The sequence below is a fragment of the Siphateles boraxobius genome, unplaced genomic scaffold (assembly GCF_051911475.1).
Source record: "Siphateles boraxobius isolate OS27281-9 unplaced genomic scaffold, OSU_SipBor_1 19, whole genome shotgun sequence".
Classification (NCBI taxonomy): Eukaryota; Metazoa; Chordata; class Actinopteri; order Cypriniformes; family Leuciscidae; genus Siphateles; species Siphateles boraxobius.
Window position 1 is genome coordinate 27,113,944 of NW_027508799.1, and position 25,666 is coordinate 27,139,609.

The 25,666-nt window shown below is 37.6% G+C and overlaps 3 protein-coding genes across 3 annotated transcripts; all 3 read right to left on the minus strand.

The window, feature by feature from the left end:
• Positions 1-5,485: 5,485 nt before the first annotated feature.
• On the minus strand, positions 5,486-11,330 carry asb13a.2 (ankyrin repeat and SOCS box containing 13a, tandem duplicate 2). The gene is made up of 6 exons (XM_077234653.1): positions 11,080-11,330; positions 10,496-10,683; positions 10,218-10,374; positions 9,536-9,670; positions 9,159-9,350; positions 5,486-7,611 (listed from the first exon to the last, which is right to left on the minus strand). Exons 1-6 carry the CDS (start codon positions 11,219-11,221, stop codon positions 7,484-7,486), a joined length of 942 nt encoding a protein of 313 aa, XP_077090768.1. The 5' UTR covers positions 11,222-11,330; the 3' UTR covers positions 5,486-7,483.
• On the minus strand, positions 11,319-13,643 carry asb13a.1 (ankyrin repeat and SOCS box containing 13a, tandem duplicate 1). Its single transcript, XM_077234652.1, has 6 exons — positions 13,458-13,643; positions 13,107-13,294; positions 12,473-12,629; positions 12,254-12,388; positions 11,981-12,172; positions 11,319-11,905 (listed from the first exon to the last, which is right to left on the minus strand). Exons 1-6 carry the CDS (start codon positions 13,498-13,500, stop codon positions 11,775-11,777), a joined length of 846 nt encoding a protein of 281 aa, XP_077090767.1. The 5' UTR covers positions 13,501-13,643; the 3' UTR covers positions 11,319-11,774.
• Positions 13,644-14,059: 416 nt separating this feature from the next.
• gdi2 (GDP dissociation inhibitor 2) lies at positions 14,060-25,150 on the minus strand. The gene is made up of 11 exons (XM_077234688.1): positions 24,997-25,150; positions 18,544-18,651; positions 18,361-18,460; positions 17,963-18,097; positions 17,197-17,395; positions 16,944-17,075; positions 16,705-16,804; positions 16,456-16,627; positions 15,601-15,745; positions 15,441-15,495; positions 14,060-15,357 (listed from the first exon to the last, which is right to left on the minus strand). Exons 1-11 carry the CDS (start codon positions 25,039-25,041, stop codon positions 15,202-15,204), a joined length of 1,347 nt encoding a protein of 448 aa, XP_077090803.1. The 5' UTR covers positions 25,042-25,150; the 3' UTR covers positions 14,060-15,201.
• Between the last annotated feature and the right edge of the window lie 516 nt (positions 25,151-25,666).

Below are 25,666 nucleotides of genomic sequence, written 5' to 3' on the forward strand. Positions count from 1 at the left end.
TAATTATAAAATAAAATAATTACTGGCTTTAGAAATCAATATATCGTTAAAATCAGTGAAATGAATGGGAATGCTAATGAATAAAATTAAATAGTAAAACATTTTATATATATATAATTTTTTTTTTTAAATAACTTTTTGGAAAAATTGTAGCGCATTTAAACAATATCATATAGGGACAGAAAGGAGCTATAGAAAGTTGCTGAGGCCACTAGGTTGTGTGTTGCCTAAATGTCCAATAGAGGGAGTCCCTTTAAAAAAAAAAGAAAAAAAAGAAAATCACATGCACAGATGGTATGATCATGTAGAGGGAGAAAGGGAAACAAAGGCAGATGACGTGTATATGTGTAGTCTATCCTACGCTGCTTCTACTCTCAGCTGGACAGAAACACATTTTTCTGACTAGACATACACAATGACTTTGAGTGAGTCGTGTCTACTGTCTCAACAGTCCTGTAGACAGTACATGAAAACAGACGAGTGGCCTATGGTTAAAGTTTGATTTAAGATAGGGGCAAGACAAACTCCAAGGTAAAGCTCTTTAACCCCAAGTTGCTTCAATGTCTGCAATTACTGACTTGTAAGTCACTTTATGCTACACGACAAGCAACCAAGATAAAAAAGATTCAGGCAACAACCTTTTCTGTCCTATTGCCTTTCTACAAATTTGTCATGCAATTTACTCCAATATGAAGATTATGAATAGTTTTTCATAATAAAATAAAGTGATAGAGTTGTAAGTAACAACATGTAAGTGTTTCATGGGCACAAAACGATGCATCACAAATATAACTTTTTCTTAAGCAAGACTGCAGCGTGCAGTTTTCCAGCTGAGCTTGTCTTTCATGGCTGCGCTTCATACACACACACATCTGTTTCTCATTGAGACGGAATTCCTGAGTGGATCTGAGGTGATTTGTGCCTGGGAGCCACTAAAGACAAGAAGCGGACCGTCTCAGAACCAGAATCTGCTTCCTCCTTTCTTCCAACTTTGGGTTACAATCTTTTTCCTTCAAGTAGGCTACATTTTGTTTTTACAACCTTCTGAAAAGCCAGTCTCTGGCAGAACAGCAGACCTTTGTTCCAGCACAAAAGCTGCTCACTTGTGTAATCAGGTGTGCTATTTTTCTTGAATGACAAGATTCAGTGTCAACATGCAGTAGCACAACAGCACCCAGCAGAAGACATAATAATAACCAGTCTGTTAAATGAACAGGCTTAGTTAAACTGAAGCCTCCTTTCAATTATGTGATGCTCAGTCAATAGTCAGTGAGACATTCAGCAGAATGTGATCAGGTGCTTTTAATCAGAAAGAAGCCTATTTTCGGGTCACAAAGAAGCAAGACTGTCTAGAAACAAAGAGAAAACAGACACACACAAAAAAGGCTCATATATAAAAGCTGCAGAGCCCCCTTGTTGCAACAAAGAGAAATGCAACTGAGAAATAGGTGAAAACATGGTTAGATGTTCACGAGGGCCAACATTACAGATATTGAAATAGGATTAAAACAATATCCTTGTCAGTTCTGTTGTTTTCTTAATCAGGAAGAATGATAATGGTTGTTTTCTGAAAGAAATTCATAGAAAGTAGAATAGAATGTTCAAAAGAACAGCATTTATTTGAAATAGAAATCTTTTGTAGCATTACAAATGTTTTTTACAGTCACTTTTGATCAATTTAATACATTATTGCTCAATTAAAAGTACTTGTTTCTTTCAAAAACAAAACATGATCCCTAAACCCAAACAGTATAGTGTACATGCAACAAATCTATCTGTATATGCAATTCATAAATAGACATGTGAAGTAATTATAGATATATTAATGAGGCCAAAAATCATTGGAAGAATCACATTAAAAATTTAAATAGGATTAAAACAATATCCTTGTTTGCTGTTTTCTCAATGAGGAAGAATGATAATTGTTTTATGGCATATTACTGAATATCCTGATGGAAGATAACAGGGGGAAAAAAACTTCCTGTAAATATTTACGTCACAACTGAAATAATCATAATCAGCAACAGTATTAAGAGCTTGTAGCACCAAATATTTTAAGCTTGTGTATTCATGCCATGGAATAATCCAAAAATCAACAGCAACAGTGGCATATCCAAATTTAAGTTATCTAGTACAGAACATCCATGAATACCACAATCTGCTTCAAACAATTAAGACTGGTGAAGATAAAACAACAATCCTTTAAAGGCTGTTTAAAGATGAGAGTCGGTTAAGAAAAAAAAGAGCAGCATTCTTTCAATAGCAGCTGTCCTGTTTCTGTAAGCTTAATACCGGAAAAGGGTAAGCACTCTAATAACAACATTCCTGCCGTCCCTCCATCCCGCTCTGCTTCAGGTCAGATCGGGAAGAGCAACTCAGTGCTTGGACCTTGATCTATTTCTGGTCTGGGCTGGCTGCTATTTATAGAACCTTCTGTAGGCCGGAGGAGGAACTTGGGATGTGAACGGATCAGATGGATAAAGATAACTTGGAGAACTGTGGGTCAAACTCACAAAACTAATCCTGACACCCTTTAAACGAATTAAGGGAAGGTGCAGCTGAGTGAGAAATTAATGGAACAAATCAACGAATTACTTTGGCTGGAAATAAAACCGTTTGGTAATGACAAATTGAAACTGTATAACAGTTTTCTTGCTCTCATAGTGACAACATGAAATCAGGCTTACTTTCGTGTATATATGCACCATGTTCAAAAGTTTGGGTCAGTAAGATTTTTATTTAATGTTTTTGAAAGAAGTCTCTTATGCTCACCAAGGATGCATTTATTTGATAAAGTATACACTAAAACAGTAATATTGTGAAATACTATTACAATTAAAAATTATTGTTTCTATGTTAATATATACAGTCATGGTCAGAATTAATGGCACCCTGGTAAATATGATCAAAACTGGCTGTAAAAAATAAATCTGCATCGTTTATCCTTTTGATCTTTCATGCAAAAAATTGCAAAAAATCTAACCTTTCATTGAAGTAAAAGAATTGAAAGTGGAGGGGAAATCACATTATGAAATAAATGTTTTTCTCCAAAACACGTTGGCCACAATTATGGGTACCCCTAGAATTTTTTATGAGTAAAATATCTCTGAAGTATATTCCCATTAATGTTTACCTTTTTTTAGCACACCAGGGTGCCTAGGAACATGAAACTGTCTAGCTATGACTTCTTGTTTCACGGGAGTTTAAATATGAGGAAACACAAAGGCCAAATTCCCTTATTCATCCATCACAATGAGTGAAAAGAATATAGTTCTGATGTGCATCAAAAGATTGTTGAGCATCACAAAATAGAAACTGGCTGTAATAAAACAGCTAAAGAATTGAAAATCCCCATTTTGACCATCAGGGCAATAACTAAGAAGTTACAATCAACTAAAGATGTTATGAATCTGCCAGGAAGAGGACGTGTGTCTATATTGCCTTGATGCACGATGAGGAGGAGAGTTTGAGTGGCCAAAGACTCTTCAAGAATCACAGATGGAGAATTGCAGAGATTACTTGAGTCTTGGGGTCAGAAAGCCTATTTAAAAAAAAAAAATCAAACAACCCCTACATCACCACATGTTGTTTGGGAGAGTTTCAAGAAAAATCCTCCTCGCTCGTCCAAAAACAAACTCCAGCATATTCAGTTGTCAGAATGACTGGAACTTTAAACGGCACACGGTTCTGTGGTCGGATGAAACTAAAAACAGAGCTTTTCGGAAGCAAACATGCTAGATGGGTTTGGTGCACACAAGGATAAAAAGTACCCCATGTGTACAATTTAATGTACCGTCGGATCTTTAATATTGTGGGCATATTTTTCTGCTGGAGGTCCATGACTTCTTGTTCAGATACATGGCATCGTGGATTCTATCAAATATCAACAGATAAAAAATCAAAACCCGACGGCTTCTGCTAGAATTATTATAATGGTCCATGTTTGGATCTTCCATCAGGACAACGATCCAAAACAAACTTCAAAATCAACACAAAAATGTGTTACAGAGCACAAAATGAAGCTTCTGCCATGACCGTCCCAGTTCCATGACCTGATGAGTTGAGTGAACTGAAGAGGAGAAGCACCAACATGGATCTGGGAATCTGCAGGATCTGGAGAGATTCTGTATGGAGGAATGGTCTCTGATCTCCTGTCAGGTGTTCTCCAAACTCATCAGACATTATAGGAGAAAACTCAGAGCTGTTATCTTAAAAAAAGGAGATTGCAAAAAGTATTTAATAAAAGGGTTCCAATAATTGTGGCCAACGTGTTTTGGAGAAAAACATTTATTTCATAATGTGATTTCCCCTCCACTTTCAATTATTTTACTTCAATGAAAGGTCAGATTTTTGGCAATTTTTTGAATGAAAGATCAAAAGGATAAACAACACAGATTTATTTTTTACAGCCAGTTTTGATCATATTTACCAGGGGTGCCATTAATTCTGACTATGACTGTAATTTTTGGGGGGCAAAGCTGAATTTTCAGCATCATTGTTCTTCAGTGTCACATGATCCTTCAGAAATCATTCTAATATGCTGATTTGCTGCTCAAGAAACATTTCTGATTATTATCGATGTTCAAAAACAGTTGCGCTGCCTAATATTTTTGTATTCGGGATATTCTCAAATGAATATGAAGTTCAAAAGAACACCATTTATTTGATATAGAAATCTTTTGTAACATTATGTATTTACTGTCACTTTTGATTCATTTGAATGCATCCTTGCTGAATTTAAGTATTAATTTCTTTCAAAAACAACATTACAGACCCCAAACTTTTGAACGATAATGTACATGCAGCAATTTCAGTGCATTTGAAGTAAATTCAAGTTTGTCGTAATAATCTTCCATGAATATATTACTTTATTTATCTCTGAAATATATTTAATTTCTTTGTGATGTATCCAAATTCAGGAAATATACTATTAAAAACAAAAAAAATTACATTTCATGATCCATTCAAATCCTAATGGATCATATCAAGTCCCACCTAATGCATTTTCCTGCATATTCTGATTAGTTTTTTACAATCGCTATGACAATTTTTTCAATACTTTTAACACATTTCCTAAACTCTTAACACAGTTAGCACTACATCGGTCTGTGTAAGCTGTATTATTAAAACATTTCTTGTTGCTTTAACACAAAATGCATACAATTAACACAAATTTAAAATGCTTGAACTTCTTTTACACACAAGACCAAAACAATGTATTTTTACTGGCAACTTTACCAATGCTTTAACACTGTATGTCAGAACAGAAAACACCATGTTCTAAACCTAACCCAGGCTAAAGTCAAGTAAACAGCTGTTTATATTGTGAATTGAAACACAAATATATCCCCTGTATTTTATTCTAGTGTTACTGAGAAACAGCTGATTGAATTATGCAAATATATACATTTATTTTTATTTATTGCAGCAGTTCTGTCTCTGTCTTCGTTTTTTCATTACAGTAACCGTACATTATAAAGCACTCTGAGATGGGTCTTTTTTTTTATTGAGTTTCTGCAGCAAAAGACCTAAACCCAACAACAAAAAAATGTAGAGAGGCTTCGAAAGAAACTGCAGAGCAAAACACAATCTATGATCAACACAATATAAAATATACAATACATATAAAATAATGCAGTTTCTGTAATTCCATCTGATGTTCGTGTTTTTATGACATTGTGCTATGATTGACTAAATCTTCCTATTAATTCTTCCAGAGAATATTGTTAGTGTTTTGAAAAATTACTTGATTTTGAGACATGTTTGCAGTGTTTTGGTAAACATAGTGTATTGTTGATAGTTTATTATTGTATTTTGAAAATTAGTGTTGGAGTTTAGTTTACAATGTGTGATTTTGAGCATGAAATTAACTGTTTTGCCAATTGTGTGTTGTAGGTGTGTTGGTGCGTTAAGAGTTTAGGAAATTTGTTAAAAGTATTGAAAAAATTGTCATAGCGATTGTAAAAAATATGTTACATTATGGCACTTCAATAAAAGTTGTATCACATTTAATATCTTTTCCTCACTTCAGACAAAATCTGACCTGTAAGAACAGCAATTAAGAATAAGAAACATATATACAGATTATAGCAAATCCTTTTTATATTATGAACGGTGTACTAATACAAAACCGTAAACTGGTTTCTGTCAGTGTCACCGTGGCGTCACTGTAGCGGAACACAGACAACGAATGTGCCAGAGCGGAGAGCGCTGGTATAACTCAAGCTGCTCATGTCATAATATGAATGCCCATGCTTCCCTCAGGCCTGTGCAATAACACTTTGTTCAAGCCGTTGTGTTCCCCTATAATGAATCTCTAATAAGAGCATGAGGATGTTCACACGCTACTATCCAGCAATCCAGCAAAGCGTAGTGACTAATGTGCTGCTGTTTCCCTGGATTTAGGATTTAGTGGTCAGAGCAGTTCCTGAATGTAGACAGCTGCCAGATTAAGTGTTTCCTCTTTTTCTGTGTCCCCATCTCCCGCTCTTTCTCTCTGGCAATATCTTGCATGCATTTAATGGTTTACATCAGTCCTAAATTGACCTCACACACAATAAGACAACGTATTTTACGGCCAAGGCCAGAGTGTTGTGATGAGAAGTGCTGTCATGAAGTGCTCCCTATTTACTGTTATCCGCTGTGCTTCTTTTAATTAAAAAGGACAGTCCACCTAAAAAAATTCTGTCATCATTTACTCCCTGTGGTTTAAAAGTTCTTATTGTTTTTATCTCTGCATACAATTAAAGTCAATGGGGACCAAAGGTTATTTTGTACCCCACTCACTCTCATTGTACGGACAAAAACATTAAGAAAAAAAGGAAAAGAAAAACACGAAGAAATAAAGTCATACAGTTTTGGAATGACATGAAAGTAAGTTAATAATGACAGAATTTTTATTTTTGAATGAACTAGTCTTTTAAAGGTGAAGTGTGTAATTTCTGTACCAATAGTTACACCGTACAAAATTGTAAGAATAATGAGTAGGATACATTTTTAAAGACGTTGCAATAGTCTTTTCTTCCCTATTGTGACGTGAAATGGCTTCACAAACAAGAAAAAATGTAGAGCAGGACTTGAATTTGTCCATCGGGAATTGAATGGATCATTGAATGGTTGTGGTTTGCTATTGGTTGATCTCATGTGAGTGACAGGTTGTCCCACCTTCACGCTGAAAACAATGTCATCCGAGAAGAGAAGAGATGTCGCTTTCAGAGGGAGAGGAAGTTATTTTGATTAAAGATTTCAAAACAAATGTTGTGCACGGAAAAATCCATATATATATATATTGAACATGAATTGTTACTTTTGATTTCATGGTGTCTTTAACATTGAAAAAAGTTACACACTTCACCTTTAATGCTCGACAGTACTGATATAACTCATATTTGTTGTTGGAGAGATCTCAATATTTGAAGTTTTTGTACATTTGAGGTAAAAAGTCCATCTTTCCACTGCATCTGTGGACCTCTACGGAGGGAGTTCATTGGTATAAGAGATAACGGATAATACGGTTGGGAATATCCAGTTTGGTCACCACGTCCACAGCTTTAGTCCCCAGGACGGTCCTCAGGGTGATACGGCTCAGCTGCTGCAGAGAAAGAGGGTTACCTGCAAAAACACACAATGCAATGCAACATTAAATACTTAAATCAATAACATTTCGGTTTTGAAGAACATTAGTTTGAGTAAATGATAGACCCTTTTTGGGTGAATATAATTTTGGGTGGCCACCCTTTCACTACCTCATAACGTCCGTCCCCTGTATGTTGACATTGCCTTCCATAGAAACCAAACAAAAAGGGACAGATAAAAGAGAGCATTCCAGAAGATAAAACCTTGCTTGATAACATTTAAAATATGATGAGCATTCAAGATCATGACCTCCTGTCATATAATTTCTGATTGTTTGCATTCTCAAAAAAAAAAAAAATGTCAGTCTCTAAGTGGCCAGGAAAATATTTATATGCTCCTAGGCCACGGATTCTCATAAATGTGGTTTACATTCTGAAGAGGGGCACTGGCATGTGGTGTATGGAAATGGTTGCGAATGAACTTTGCAGATGAGACTAATGATGTATTCCAGGCCAATACCAGAATCCGACTTTTAATCTCATCATCATAAACTTCATGAATTTGTTTACATCACACACCAAAAACATCCTGAGCAGCACCTAGGCAGCAGACCTGGCGGTGAATCACGGCTGAGCTGTAAAATACAACCAGCACCAGCATATCACTGTATCCACAACACTGAACATTAACGTAACAGAATTTATTTTTAGGAACATTGTAAAGATCATCGAAAGCATAGAGAACATACCAAACTAATAAACTTTGAATTGATTTCTCATGCAACACAAATGCAGTTTTTGCTTTTATATTAAGCCATGAGCACCATCTGCTGGTCACTTTCACTACTAGTTTTATTTTGCCTTTGAAAAAAATCCCATAAAAAATAACACACACACACACACACACACACACACACACACACACACACACACACACACACACACACACACACACACACACACACACACACACACACACACACACACACAGAGCAGAATATTAAATTGTGTCAAAACTTTTTATTTATAAATGTATGATTTTTTCCCCCCCAGAATTATTCAATTTTCAATCCTGTATATTCAGTCAGCCTGTCTTATAAAATAATGAATCATATCACATATCCTACAACGAATGTAATCTATTTCAAAATGCAATTTGAAGTCACCCTATTAATGCTTTTTCAGATATTACCTTTCATGTAGTGTGCAATATAGCCGTTTGTGAAAGTAAAAGGTCTGCAGAAGTTTCAAATGGAGAATATTTCAATGGTACATGGAGTTATTGTCTCCCAAAAGAAAGAACCTATTCTGAACTGCCTGAAACGAGTTGTCAGTAATTCCAGTCTTATTTACTGCTTGAATCCAAGTATGTTTGCAATAAATTTGCATAATGCCAGGGTATGGTCTTTATTGGATGAACAAGGATGCCATTGTTACTGTTTGTATCACAGCTTTAGGAGCTGAAAATCAGATATGGTAATGGGCGTTTCGTTTCCGACACATGCTGTGGTCAACCAATCACAGCAGAGCTGAACCTTCAAAATAGCCTTAAAAATAGCAACAAATATTTTGATTTGAACTCACTCTCATAAAGCTGAAGACAGTGCGCTGAGGGCGTATCTGGGCTTGTGTAGTCGACTGGCTTCCTATCATATTTGTCTCTGGCATAAATGTTTGCTCCGAACTCCACCAGCAGCTCAATCATGTCCACATTGTTGGACTTGGCGGCGTGATGCAGAGGCGTCTTGTGTAGCCTAGCGGCGTTCACTCGCACACCTGCACACAGGTATACCACACAGGACTGCTCTTCTGACTTTTTCAACACACCGCACCACTGTTCATGAAAAGCTTCACTTTGATGATTTCAGATTTAAACTACCTTCTATAGTAGCGTATTCTTAAATGTTTACACAAATGACAGAGCACTTCACAGTCTCACAACTTGTGGGATCTGGTTTTACCTGCATTCAGTAGCACCTTGACACACTCCAGGTGTTTCTTGGCACACGCCACATGTAGAGGAGTACCATAGTACAGGTCATAAGCCTCCAGACTGGCACCTTTTGCAATCACTAACCTCACACAATCAGCATTACCTGCAAAACACAGAATATTCTTACATTATATGATGGATGGACAATTATTTCACTCGTAAAGTTTAGCTTATCAAAACAATTCTTACTCTGTGAATGTATACAATTATCTTAATGATTATTTGTTACTAAATAAATAGTAAAAGGTCAATATAATATATAATTATATAATATATATGAGGGCATTATTTTGTTTATATATAAATCATCAAAATAATGCTTACTCTATGAATTTACACTAATTTTGGAATAATTCATGTTTTAAAGTCTCTTATGCTCACCAAGGCTGTATTTATTTGATCAGAAATATAGTAACAACAGTACTATTAAATTGTTAGAATTTAAAACAACTGTTGTTTATATTGTATTTATATTTTAATATATTTTTAAATGTCATGTATTCCCGTGATGGCAAAGCTAACCTTCATAATTCATTCAAACATGACAATCAGACTTTCAAATACATTAAAAGTACAAATTATTCCAAACGTTTGACAGGTAGAGTTTAAAATGACTTTACACACTAAATACACTACAATTCACACCACACCTCCGATGCAGGCCTCATGTAGAGGGGAGGTGGTACGTGAGGTAAGGGTGGGGTTGATTTTTGCTCCATACTCCAAAAGAAGCCTCACACACTCGAAGTTTCCGATAGAGCAAGCTTCACATAGAGGAGTGCTACCGTCCACATTCCTTGCATCAACCTGCAACACAACCCCAGACAGAGGGAACCTTTCAGATGGCATGTACTTACAATACACTTGTTTGACTCCCAGGCTTTCTTTAAGAACTGTATGTGTGTGCCTGGTGTATGCCTGGTGGTACCTGAGCCCCTGCGTCCAGCAGCAATCTCACACACTGTGTCTGTCCGCGTGCAGCTGCCTCGTGGAGGGGAGTGATGGAGTCCACAGCCACAATATTCACTGAAGCTCCACTCTGAATCAAACTCTGCAGCACTGACACCTGACCCTGATACGCAGCCTTATGAACCTCTGTCCTCTCTGCCCAGAAACCTATAGATTCACACACATCAGTAAGTCACTCAACAGATCACTTCAACACTCATTTTCTATTGATGGATGATATATTGTTATGGTACTGATTTTAGTTTATGTGCTAAAACTTAAATGTTATTTAAGCATTAATATATTGGTCATATATGGAGAAAACACCTTCATGTAAAAATAAAAAAACATGATCGACAGTTAAAGTGATGTGACATGGCTCGATAATCAAGATATTCATTCCTTAATTTCTTACTGTATATATAATATATACAGTGTAAATATATATAAAGTTGCCGACATTAAGAATAACAATACGGTGTGAAATAAATATTATAACTGTCAACAGGACGGCACGTTGTATGACTGCGGCATAACGTTACACGCTTTTCCTCGTGGACTTACCGATGTCACCGAAAAAATAAGGTCGTGCTGTTTCCACTTCCATCTCTGCTTTAGTACACTGGTGGACAGTATAATTTAAACTTAACAGTTCGCTAGCCAACAAATTAAAGCAGGAATCATGCTTTTTAGAAATGCGGCACATTCATCACGTGGTCTGTTCTGTTTTGGCACTTGCTGTGACGTGTGACTGTGAATGCTGGGAGATGTAGTTCATTGTAAATGTAGAGAGGCCCACAAAAGTATTTGAACACAAATGTATCAATGTCAGTTCATTAGAACATTTTTACAGACCAAGGGGCACGGTATACCAGATAACACTTTACAATAATAAAGAACATTAAACAATGCAGACATTTTTAGAAATGAATAGCTAAAAGTTTTCATGGGATCCACTTACAGGTGCCCTGGGTGCTAACCAAAGGCAATATGACTATATTAACAATACATTTACATTGCAAAATATTTCAAGGCAATGTAGCACATTCATCATTATTAACACAATTAGAGACACAGACAGACAGACAGACAGACAGACAGACAGACAGACAGACAGACAGACAGACAGACAGACAGACAGACACACACACACACACACACACACACACACACACACACACACACAAACTTAAGACTTTACAAACAACAGTCCATTATAGGCTTTTTAAAAAGATAAAATGAGTCTCCGGGGAACAGATTTATGATTTATAAGTGAGATAATCAATGATGCGCTGTGAAATGTCCAGTTTGGTGACCAGCTCTAGAGCTCTGGCACCCAACACAGTCCTCAAGACGATACGGCACAGCTGCTGCAGAGACAGAGGGTTACCTGGAGAAACACAGAGAACAGCAGATTAACAATACGATATAACAACATATAGCGCCTATGCAGACTGTAACATACTCTCATAGTGCAGCAGACAGACATTAGCAGGAGATTCATGTTTTGTGTAGTCTCTAGGTTTGTGACCCATGTTATCGCTTATGTTGACATCTCCACCGAACTCCACCAGCAGCTCCACCAGGTCCTCTCTCTCGGCTCTTGCCGCATGATGCAGTGCCGTCTCATGGAACTTGGTGGCATTCACCTTTGCACCTTTAAGAGTTTGAAAAAATAACCATGCAGAATGATCTAAAATAGTGCAAAATTAAATAAAACAATAAAAATGTGCCTCACCTGCATTGAGCAGCAGTAGGGCACAGTCAAAGTGAGCTTTAGCACAGGCAGCATGTAATGGCGTCCCAAAATAAATGTCAAAGGCCTCCAGCAGCGCTCCCTTAGCTATCATAAGCTTCACACAGTCTGGGTTACCTGCACAGAGATACACTCTCCATAACCATCATGACAAAACACACAAGTCTAAACACAAAGCAATCCTCCTCCTGGCTGTCTCACCTCGAATACAGGCCTCATGGAGGGGGGAAGCCGTGAGGGCGGTCAGGGAAGGGTTGACTGACGCTCCGTGATCTACCAGTAGCTTGACACTTTCTATGCTGCCAGCAGCGCAGGCGTGACAGAGAGGAGTACTTCCATGGATGGTGCGCACATCCACCTACACACACATGCTTTTATGTGGCTAAATCCTAGACTTTTTTTTATTATTATTTTGAAAATTAATTTTAATTCCTATAAAATGTAGCCTTATCACTCTTTTTTTATAGCATTTATAGAATTCAAATAAATGAATAAATAATTTTTTTATTATTATTATTTATGATTCGTTTTTCCAAATAAGGGGGTGGCCGGATATATGCGCTTATTTAAAATACACCTGGTGTTAATCTATAAAAAGTTAGTGAATATAAATTAATTTGAGAGATATTATGTGTTTTCTAGTATGACTATTTGGTGCAAAAAAATAAAAACAAAACACAAGTTAACATTTTAACTTCGCAGTACCGAAATCATTGAGCCCCATCCGTCGAGCATTTGTTTTTTAAAACATTTGGTGCCATTTTAATCATTAAATACAATTTAAACAAACAAACAAACAGCTGTATCGTTTTCAGGAAATTGGAGCTCAACCCACCTGAGCTCCTGCCTCCAGCAGTATTTGAACACAGTTTGGATGGGCTTGGATGCAGGCATCGTGCAAAGGTGTGAAGTTATCCACATTTACGATATTAACTGATGCTCCTGCTTCTATCAGCTGCTTTAACTGCAAAGCTCGACCCAGAGACGCAGCCTCATGTACCGGCGTACGGTCAGCCCAGTGACCTGGAAATGCACTTCGTTTTCATTTATTTTCCCTTAGGTGTGTCAATAGATCTTATAGTAAATATAATTTCTCACTCTATTACAAAAACATGTTAAGCAATTACAAGGACAGGGAGTCTGTTAAATGTCAAATGCACTGCAATATTATAGGCCAAAAACTCACCGATGTCACCATAAAACGTTGATCTGGCAGCGGTAATTTCCATTATTGGATACACTTACCTGAAATTCAACAAATATTATTTATAAAGTACGCGAACAACATGCCGACAAGGTAAAACTTGTTCTATATTTAGAGAAGCCGCCTCTGTGGTTTGTTATGATTTGCGACACTACGAAATCGAAAACGGCACATAGGCAAAGAATGCTGGGAGATGTAGTTCCGCCACCTTTTCCCCTAAAAATAGGGGAATATAGTTACTAACTATATTAGTAAATATAGTTACTCCCATAAAATAGCATTAACTCGCAATTAATACTTTTTGTCTATCAAAAAATAACGTTTATATCAAAGTACTAGTGTGTAATAACACATTTAATACATTTCCAATACAAGATAAACCTGCTGCAATGTCTTTAATGTTGATACAACAAAAAGAAAAAAAGGCTAATAAAAACCCTTACATTTCATATTATTATTATGAAATATGGATTCCCATTAATCTGTAACTTTTTAGAAAAATATTAAGAATATAATGGATTTTGGAGTGATATTAGGTATTTTGTTTCATGATGTATTTGGTAACAAAATAAACACAGAGTCCGTTTTCCACAAGTTAACATTTTTACTTCGCAGTACAGAAATCATTTGAGCCCCATCCTTTGAGCAATTTTTTTCTTTTTAAAACATTGGTGACATTTTGCACAGGGCCCCGGTCATGTCAATACTGCCATAGACATTTTGGTCCTTGCTAACATGTCAGAGCCGTTGAGAAGAACTCAGCCGACACTGGCACTGCTCCTCTCTCTGCTCTGAAGTGAGGGAGAAGGAGAGCTCCCTAACACACACTAGACAAGCAGATTCCAGACTTACAGTTAAGCAGCTTTTCCCGCTGATGTGTGATAACCTCCGTGTAGTGGCCTTAGAATCACGGATAACCCATCAGAAAAGAGATGCAAGGCAAAGCTGAAAGAAAACCCGGGCCTTCCAACAAGTAGCACAATTTACAGCTAATAGGGGGATCAATTATGTCAAATCACATGAGCACATTGCAAAACGAATACTGCGTGGTTGGACACGGATTACATAAAAGATTATCTAAACTTTGTGTGCTTGATACTTCCCTTCGATCTGTAAACACAGGAAACGGGAGAAATATAACCAACTCAGGATACTAGTATAAGCACCAGTTGTAATTTGTAGGAAAATAGAATAATGAATAATCCCTGGAAGTTATCTCAGAAGTAAATAGTTTCTTTTAAAAATAAAAACGTGCTGTTTATCCGGACCAAACTCGAACCAGATCAATTTTGCAAACCCGATCCCCCTCTGCTTTAAGGTTATCTTCTTTACAGCCAACACCAATACATTTAAAAAATATGCATTTCTTCATCACTTGAATACATCTGATAATTTGGCATCTTTGGACTTTTCATTTCCCATGTCTAAGCAGGTTGAAATAAAGATCACATGATGGAATCTAAATACAGGGCATTGATAAACAATCAGTGCAAAATGGATCTTGTTTCCTGATTATAAAAAGCAGACTGGCAGAACCTTCTCCCCTTCTCCCCACGAAAATGCTAAATTTGTATAACGGTTTACATGAAATTCCATTATGGGCAAAACATACACTTGTATAGCCAGCTCGCCCAATTTGGTTGCCATTTTTTTCTTTTCTTTTTTTTTTTAACATTAAGATTATGATCATCTGAATATCTGATATTCAAGAGCAGCTGGAGCTAGTTTACTGGTCAGCAGCGTCTCCGAAGATGTCATTCTTCTTGCGCTCCATTTCAGCAAAGTCAAACTCTGTGCCCGTCATTCGCTTGTAGATGTCTTTGATATCATCGCAGGTCGTCTCAAAGTGAGTCGTAGCATCGTAGGAGCGAGAGATGAAGACCTGGGTAAAGATAAATACAAATGTATCTTCAAAGCACTGTAATCACTATTTGTATATCAAGTGAGCACAATGTAAACACTTACCTGGCTGTCAGATCCCAAGTCAGTTGGTGCATACTGATCACTAATGCTCACAAACCTGCAGAAAGATCACATTAACAAAATTAATTATTTTACCTGATTGCTTTTACATCAAAGTAAGCTTTAGAGGTCAGCAAGCGCATGCAGACTCATGCAAACGTACTTCTGCTCAACTGGTTCCAAAAGGTCCAGGGCTGGTTTGATCTCTTTCTCAGGGTCGCTGGTCTCCACAGTGGTGCTGACGATGGCTACGTATTTACCCTGGGCTGCCACATTGTGTGCGTAAGAGATCATGCACACATAGATATCTAAAAGAAGAATCGAATGTACAATAATGTATTGTTTAATGTTCGAAGTCATTTTTATTGTCACCAAGATGGCATTTGATCAAATACTATTACAATTTAACTTGTCAATTTCAAATATATTTTAAAATGTAATTGATTCGTATGCTGACAAAGCAGAATTTTCAGCATCATTACTCCAGTCTTCAGTCACATGATCCTGCAGAAATCATTCTAATGTGCTGATCTGCTGCTTAAGAAACATTTCTTATAATAGAAAAATTATAGCATTTATTTGAAAAATAAATATTTTTGTAAGAGTATAAATGTCCTTACTATGCATTTTAATACATACAATTTACTTTCAATTAATTTCTTTTAAGAAAAAGTGCATTAGTCCTTTTATAAATGCAGTTACTTCATTATTTTTTTAATTCATTTCCTTAAGAAATTTGAACGCTACATTAAATTCAGCAATTTCTTAATAAATGTAACTTTTCAACTAAATTACCGTTCACGACGGCATATTTTTTTTTATTGTGGAAATAAAATTGCTTTGAAAAATACAAAAAATTCAAATGTTTTTATTATTGCCTACTGAAATTTTGGACCCCCTAAAGGACCTCCGAACTTTCCAACTCTAAAGAACAAAATATAAAATAATGTGACATTAAAATCTGTTTGTGGATAAGAGCCCACACAACTAGAGCACTGTGGCTCCCTGTCAGACTAACCGTGCTTCCTGTTGACCTGGTTCTGAGGGATGATGATCTGGCAGGAGTTGGCGTCGCTGGTGTTCTTGATGGGGTGGTTCATGATGCAGATGACCCGCATCACCTGACCCACCTTGTTGACTCTGTCCATGACATAGCTGGGGTCGCAAATCAGCTGCTTGCAGCGAGCGATCTGACCAAGAACAAACAACATTAAGTCAAAGCACATTTTAAAGTTAAATCAGATTTCACACAACTTGCAACACTCACCTCTCCCTCGGATTTGACGCCCACCACTTTGCCGTTCTCTACAACGATTTCCTCAATGGGTTTGTTCAACATGTAGGTTCCTCCATAAATGGCACTTAATCTGTGAGTGACAAAAATAAACTACTAGTGCACTTACAGAGGACTAACCTAAGCACACTAAACACATTCACAATGCTGTAATACTATTAATGAAATTAGTGAAAATATCAGTGGCAGAATAAGTAGTTGGGGAAACTCACCTGGCGAAGCCTTGGGGCAGCTCTCCCAGGCCATAGAGAGGGTACAGATATGGACTCTTTCCGTATCTCGCCAAAGACTCACTATACAACTTAATCCTGTTTATCGTCTCCATGCAGGGCTGATCCAGGTAGCTGGACAGATAGGAAGCACAATCACCACAGCTTTAACTTCAAGGGACAAAAAAGCCTGCAAGGTTCTCTCAGTGTTGTAAGTGAACTTTCGGCAAAAAGTAAGATGAGTTTTTTGACTCACTCGTCTGTGCGGTAGAGTGCGAGAGCATGGCCGGTGAAGTCGACAACATCCTGTCCGAGGTCGAACTTTTTGTACACATCTCGCATGGTGGTCTTTTTAGGGTCAACTCCCTCCAAGGTCTTTGGGTCGTTTTCATCGAAGTTGGCAACGAACACAAGGAACTTCCTGAATCGCCTTTTCTCGAAAAGCCCCATGAGGCCTAAGAGAATTAATACGTGTTAAACTGTTTTATAAAAAAAATATTCAAATTTTCTCCATCAGCTCCATGACAGCACACACTACGTTTGGTTGGATGAAAAACATGCTAGCATCTCTCACTTAGTTTGCAAAAACTTAAGAACTACAGAATTTTTATACGCGCTACAATTGCATCATGGTATAAAAATAATGAAAAGGGAGGTAGGACGAGACACCCAAAATATACACTTCACTGTAATTCCCCTTGCACTTAAATTAACACCATGTCATCCATTCAGGCCACGGTGGTTTGGTTCAGATAATAAAACACTCCAGCCTAGTTGGCTATAGTCTCTGCCTCAGATGGCAGGACCATGGGCCGCCCACAGCCTGTTCACTGACCATCGGATGAACATTGAATACAAAAATGGCAAGAGCTGGCTTAAAATCACCAGTTTCAATGGAATCCTTTTGGCAGTCCAACAGAAAAAAAAAGAAATCCCAGAAGAAAAATCTCAGCATTTGCAAAATATGGGGCCTTAAATCTTATTTGTTCTTAAATTATCAGAACCGTACAAATGTCACTTACTCGATGCCAGAGCTTCAGTCTCAGTGGAGGGCACTTTGTAGATGCTGCCCTTTTTGTAGACAAAGCTGCCCTCAATCACTTTGAAGTCTAGGTAACGTGTCACCTGTGTGATCAGCAGCATACGCACCAGCTGACCTATGAATGCGAAAAAGACACAAATGGCAAACAAACTGATCAAAACGGTAGTGCTGACTTCTTTCTATCCATTGATGTTTTGTATTCTTGAGGGATTTCAAGAGTGACAGAAACTGCTAAGCAACAGGATAAGTGTGGCCGAGGGATCCAGCAGCGCCTGGTGCAGAGCGATCCAGAACGTGCTGTGTATTTGGCTGAGATTACAGATTCCAAGAAGTGAAGACTGAAGCGTAAATGTAGAGTGGAATGTTGTTGCTTCTTACCGTTGGCCATTAGAAACTTGGGAATTAGGTCCACGTTCCAGTCGCGGCCCTTTCCCATGGACTCAGGGGGGCTGCCAGGAAGGCTGAAACGCTTGTACAACTGTGAGCAAACCAAGAGACAATGTTAGCATCTGTGGAGATATAGAGAAGAACTGTGGGGTCAGAGGTCAAACGGCGACTTACATCCTCCAGAGGGGTGATGGAGGCACTATCCCCTCCATAATAGGAGTTCCTGTCCATGTGCAGCACCTTCTTCCCCTTCACGGACATGATACCGGACAGGATGCATTCCTAGAGGAAACATATGAATGCAGCTTCAGTGCAACATATCTCAGACATGTGACCACAATGATCCCAGGCATTTCAAAATGTAGTAATGGTTTTCATAATATAATGAATAGCAGTATTCTAGTGGTTTTGAAGCAGGCTGCATCTCCATATTAAATACAAAAATTACGATCCGTCTTAGACAAAGCTTGCATTATTTGTTTTACAGAACCAATCCAAGTAGGTTAACATCCAGTAGACATGCCTTTAATACAAACCCTAGCACTTTTTTGACTTCTTTTCAGTGGCAGTGTGGAGTAGGTCAAAGGGACAACAGAGGAACGTCCTGTAAGCTTTACAAGAATTCCAGGACTGGAACAGACAGCTTTACTAAACATACACTGTATATCACGGTTGCAAAAACAACTTAACCTAGTAGTTACAGAAGTATAAATTACGCAAAAACAACTTAAAGGGTCACTCCACCCATTTGCATTAAGATTTCCATTGTTAGAAATCCAGTCATACTATTGAATGGTCGTGCAAAACTCTTTCATTTTCCCCTGAGACGAGAGAAATCCTCTATTTACCTTTTTCACTTCCTCCTACAATGACGCAAAAAAAATCGTCATTTTACGTCATTTCTGTGAAGACTACAAGCACTAGTTCCCACCCTTTCAAACCCGCCCATAGGGGGTTGGACCTAATGCACTAACAGACCTATCAGATCAGTGTCAGTGCGTTTGATTTCACCGGGAGAAACTTTTTGAAAATATGGACGAAGGTACTGAATACACAGGCGGATGCATTATGGAGGATCTGGATTTTGACAAAGTTATGGTAGAAACGGATGTTCGTGGCTACCTTTATGAGCCACAGTATAGCGACGAGCAGCTGAGGGCTATGGAGGAAACAGAGGCGGCTGAAGCTGCTGCCACCACAGCCGATGCAGACGATCTGCCTGCCGCGGACGAGGAGCCCGCAATGGCTCGAGCTGGGGCAGATTGGTGGTGCCTGTCCTCTCACTGTGCGCCAATGGACACAGAACAAGAGTCTGTCTGCTGCCGAGAATTCCAGCGGTGCTACGGAATCGGAGGATGACACGGACGTGTGTGTTGTTGCTCAACCGAGTTTCGCACCCCATATGGATAGCGGCGTCCTGGAGACCTACTTTAGAATACCTAAGTTCACCTGGCAACGTCAGCCAAAGCCTACAGGGTCAAATGGTCGTCTTTCTGTAAAGTACGTTTATTTTCATTTTGTTAACACGCTAACGTGGCAGGTTCATTGCACAAATATCTTGCAGTTAAACTAACTACTGTAGTGGGAGTGGTCTGCGGAGCTGAGCATTGAAATGCACTATGGGGATTGTTGTCTACAATCCACAAGCACTAAAAAGTCATTTTCTGCCTTTTATCGGCCAAGAAGGTCCCAAATTAGAAATTTATGATACTATTCTACTACATATATGACCCACTTTCAATACATATTCATGTCTAAGGGTGTCACGATTTCGATTTTAAATCGAAATCGATCGAAATTAATTCACAAACTCAAAAATTGAAATAAAAAATAGAATCGTCGATACTGCCACGCCCCCATGTCGCGCCCGTGATGGAAAGTTCGGATCGTTTTACTGACTCTATTGTTCAATCTCGTTCATCAAAATTAACTAACCTTTTTTCTAGTCATTTCAGGGGCTTTGAATGTTATACTTTTAACAGGCAAATTCCCCGAACACATCCACCAACGCAATCTTGATCATATTCTGAATTAAGAAATCATTATAATGCAGTCAAAAGTAATTTACAGGGAACATTAATAATTACTTGACCTTCCGAGTCTTTTGTTAATTTGTCGCGTGACAGAGGCAATGAACGGATCGTTCATGAACGACTCAAGGCGCGGGAAAAAAACACACGTGTTGAAAGGCTGTGAGTCCTCTTACTTGGATTCTATGCCCGAGCCCGAACTTGGCCGATATTTCCCGTCACTATCCTCGGGCCGGGCTCTTGATCTATAGACGTGCACTCCCAACGCAATAGAGTGCGGCGCGGGACTAGATTTGATGGCCGAGTGCGAGCGCGGGCGGTAATGCACTCACTCTGTGTGTGCGGGAGAATAAAACGATTCGCGGGACTCCCGCAAACTAGAAATATCTATGAATAAAACATATAAAAACTAATACATTTTTTTCATCTGTTGCAGAAAAGCAACAAGAACAACTAAAACAAAATAGAAACGATTTACAGGCCAGAGTTTCTATTTATAACATGTTTGCAGCGTTGAGCGATTTAGCCAATCACAGACATATGTGTTGATTTCTTGAACGCAATGACCAATCAGAAGCATTTAAGATAGACTCTCCTCACCGCTCAAAACGGACTTTTTGTTCAGTGCTGAATTCTGTAAGCTGGCAAATCCTCTAATTATAACAAACAAAGTGTAGGCTATATATTATGAAAGATTCATTGTGCAGTCAGCTTCACTGATAATAACAGATGTGTGAGATTGCGATGAACTGATGTCAGCTTTTTAGGAGCACCTTTAACCTGTGCTTAAAAAAAAAATTGAGAATGGAATCTAACCGTGACCTTAGAATCGAAAATGTAATCGAATCGAGGATTTGGAGAATCGTAAAACCCCTATTCATGTCTCCACCGGTGGAATGACCCTTTAACCTAGTAGTTACAGAAGTATAAATTACACAGAAGAGTAGAAATGAACTGAGCAGGTAATAAAAGTATGTTAAAACCTTTTCAAGCCAACTGTGAACACTTCTGACGAATAAGATTAAGCTATTTACAACAGGATAAACAAACCATTTAAGGGATGTTATTTTAGTATTATGTTTATATTACAATATTTATAATTATCTTTTATTTTTCATTTCATTTGATTAATTTAGCCATTTTGATAATTTTTTTATATTTCTATTTAGTTTTTTCAGTTTTAGTTAAAGTAATTTAAGTATGTCAACTTTAAATTGTTTTAGTTAGTTGTCAAGACTAAATTTAAAATTTTTCATTTAGGTCCTTCATCTAATATTTTTTATTTTAAGTAACGTAAAAAGTTAACAATAACAACCCTGTTCTTACAACGCACATCACATAGAGCTTTGTTTAGAGAAATGCTATTGAAGGATGACAAACAGGAATGTTTAAAGATATGCTAAAACATTTTCCTCTCAAAGGCCATAAAAATTTAGAAGCAGCGAACCAACGGATCATGTGACCGTGTGGACTTTACACGCAATGCAGGCCATTGAATGACCATTGAATTCACAATGACATGTACTCTCAAAACGTTTAACAACAGTAACTCATTTTCTGGCAAACAAACATAATTTGATTTCTTCATTACAAGCTACAAATAAGTTGACTTCAAATGTTCTGATATTAAATGAAAGACCTATCCGAGCCAAGGTCTTAGCATTACAAATATGTAAGTAAATACCTAAACAAGACAACGGCTGCTTTGCATCATGCTGCTAAGACAGGTTAGGATGGGCTACACACAATAAGACCTACATTTCAGCTAATCAAAGTAGTTGAATACATGATGGCACTATACTACTACAAGCAGAAAACATTTACATCATTTTTAATTCACAAACTCCTTGCTCTATGAAGGAAAATGCAAGCCCAGCGCAAACCCTAACTAGCAAAAGAGTTGTTAAAAAGGCTTGCTTTTCAGCTTTTTTTTTTTGACTTGGAGGGTAACAAAAATGCTGTTTAACACAAAAGGCAGTTTCTCATGCCCACAAAATCAATGTCCATGACTCAACTGCTCTCAGCTCAAGGGATGAGTCATTTAAAAAGGAAAATCTCAAGACAAAATGACTTTTTTTAAGCAGCAGGGTTAAAGGTTAACATCCACTGTAAAGTGTCCTTACTAAATAATCAGGCTGCAGTCACATGAAAGGCCCTAAGAAACACTCATAACATTTTTATTGTATCCCTCTTTCATGGCGTTAAACACCTGCTGGGATCCTGCATTCTGGCTTTAGATAACTCTGTCAGTTTGTTATCATTTTAAAAATCATCACGCTCCAGTTAAACACTTCTCCCACTATTCCTGCAAAAGCAAACTCAATCATCCAGTAATTGATGACCCTTTTGTTTGTTGCCTTTGCCTGTAAATCCACTGTAGATGCTTCATCACAATAGATTTTGCAGAGAAAGAGGCATCTACACAATATGAGACAGTAAGGCTGCCAATAACAAGAGAAGAAAACAGTGCAAATACAGTGACAAAGAAACAAGAGTTTTACCATAAATTTACTACTACAATATGCCGGTATAAGAATTCCTGTTATTGCATGTGATAAAATGGACAAAAACCTAGTGAAATTTGTTCTATTAAAACTCGGAGCGGTTTAAGCATCAACTCTCCTAACTTCCAGCCACTACACCGGCTTGCTCAAGCTAAATGGATTATGCAATAAGCCATGTAATACCAGAGCTGTACTGTGCTCAGAGGGACTGTGAGAAAATCCTTATAAAACATACGAGACGGGAGCATCGTTGCTTTTTTATTGCTCATATGCCACCCTCAGCTTACCATTCATGTCTGATTTGCAGAACTTAAACATACGGTGTCAGTCTCGGTTCCTCTACAAAGCAAACCAACGCCTATCTTTTGCTCTACTGATAGCCTAAAGCACCTCTGCAAAAAAACGTCCTCTGTTCACTTCCCATATTTCCTGTTTTAGGGGAACCACTTCAAAATCATTACACGAATCCAAACCAATAAAATGTGCATATTCGATAACCACAATCAATAAATTGTTTTTTGTGCACACTTGAGTCTGGATTAGTATGGATCACAGTTCAAAATCAATACAAACTTAATGAGCCTACAAAATTAACTGAAGGCATGAAACAAAAGATGCCCCTTTTTTGCCCATTGTGACATATATATTAAAGTGAAACGGCTTATCGAACAAGAAAACAAACGTAGGGTGGGACTTGATTTCGTTTATAGGGAATTAATTGGATAGTTGTGCTTTACTATTGCAGTGATCCCATGTGAGTGACAGGTTGTTGCACTAAAAACATCATTAGAAAAGAGATGATTTTGATTAATGATTACAAGGGCACATGAATAAATAAAAATGATGTGCACTGTATGTTTAAATCATTTAGAAAAATATTCAATTGTCAATTTTTATTTCATGGTGACTTTAAGAAGCGAATTAAACAAAACGGTTTACTTAATCTTGCTTAAACAAAAAAGAAAGCAAAGTATTCAGGGGCAATCCCACCAAACAAATGACTGACCAAAAAGCAGTTACAGTAGCAGCCGGGAATCGTTTTCATCATGAATTTTTCCCCTGATGCATAATATCTAGGCAATTATTTACAACAATGTATAATAGGAATAGTGTAAATTTGCAGCTAAGAGCCCAGCAGATCTGTATTATCGTAAGCATGCATCGTGTCGTCTGTATTATAAGCATAAAATAACTTCCTGGCGAATAAACAGGCCTTTAAAGCATTGTAATTGAATATGCAATGAGGGTTTTCTGTTTGACTTACGGGTGTGGTTGTTTACTGACCTATATCGACGCAATAAGTAATCTCAAACTCCGTTTATTCTGTCATTTCATTTTGTAGGAAAAAATGAAATAACCCTCAACCCTTAAAATAACCATGAAGTCAAACCTCCTGTAAAAAAACACCTCAACATTGAGGAAGCCATTGGTAACAGCATACGCTACGTTTTGAAAAGTAGAGGAAAATACTGCATGCAAACTATTTTCTATTAACTTGAAAGAATAATAAAACACTCTACATAAGTAATTAGTGATCATTTATATGCTAGACACAGCGCAAGATGTCTTGTTGGCACTGTCAAAACATGAAAGCCTCAATACGAGCACGCTATCTGGTCTCAAATATCACACTAAAACAACAAAACACAAGAAGAATCTTGGTGCGTTATTAGCATGATATAAAATAACATGAAAAACGATATAAAATACTCTTGTGTAGTCACAAGCCACCGTCAAATTTGTAACCGAGGCCTGTCAGATAGCATTAGCCGCGGCTCTGAGCGCCAATGGACAACTATAACTGATGCTAAAGTTAGCATAGAGGCAGATTAGCATTTCACGCACAGTTCTAATAAATGTCTATTAGCCCGAGGCTAACATTAGCAGTGTAGGTAATTAGCATATCCGATAGAACCAGACTGGCTGCTGATTAGCATGATGCTAATTTTAGCATGTTAGTAATTAGCCTCCTAAAGAGAGCGGTACATTCAGAGCAACGCCTAGCAAGATCGAAACAGCCTCTGATTGTTGCTTTTCTACATATTTTTACATCAAGTAAGCGTGCGTATTTGGATTAGATGATATTCTGATACCGTTAGCCCGGTTCCCAACACGATAACGTCGTATTCTTCATTCATTTTTCCTCGTCTTTAATCCCCTTTTCCTATGCGTCGGCGCGAAGAAAATGGAGATCTTGCAAAGCTGGAAATGAAAGAAGTGCGCTGTCACGTCACTCACAGAGGGTGTGGCTGAAGTGGGCAGGGCGTGCGAGTTGACGGGTTCTGAGATGTGATTGGTGAACTGTATTGTCAATCACCGAGGGTGAATGCGCGCTCCTGATCGATTCATCCCAGTGACTCGAAACTATTGAAAACGTTCACAAAAATATATTCGCAAAGTAAAATATATTTCAGTTGAACCAGGTATTTGATTGTTTCCTACTTTCTTATGTTTCTTTATTTCTATAAAAAACAATAAAGCTAAGACAATAAATACACGATATTTGTTTGTTGTAAAATATAAGAGGCATTTCTAGATTATGTGAATATGGATGTATATGTTTTGTGACTGATTTCCCTTGTTGAAATATCGTTACTTAGGCCAGTAGGTGACGACTACGTGCAGCTTATGAGTGAGTCATGAAATCGTTCGTATGAAACAGAAGTTACCATAGGACTACTGTGTACAGTTACCAAATAGATATAAAGGCAAGTTCATAGGTTTCATGTCATATGAAAAGGCACAAATAAATAATTTACCACA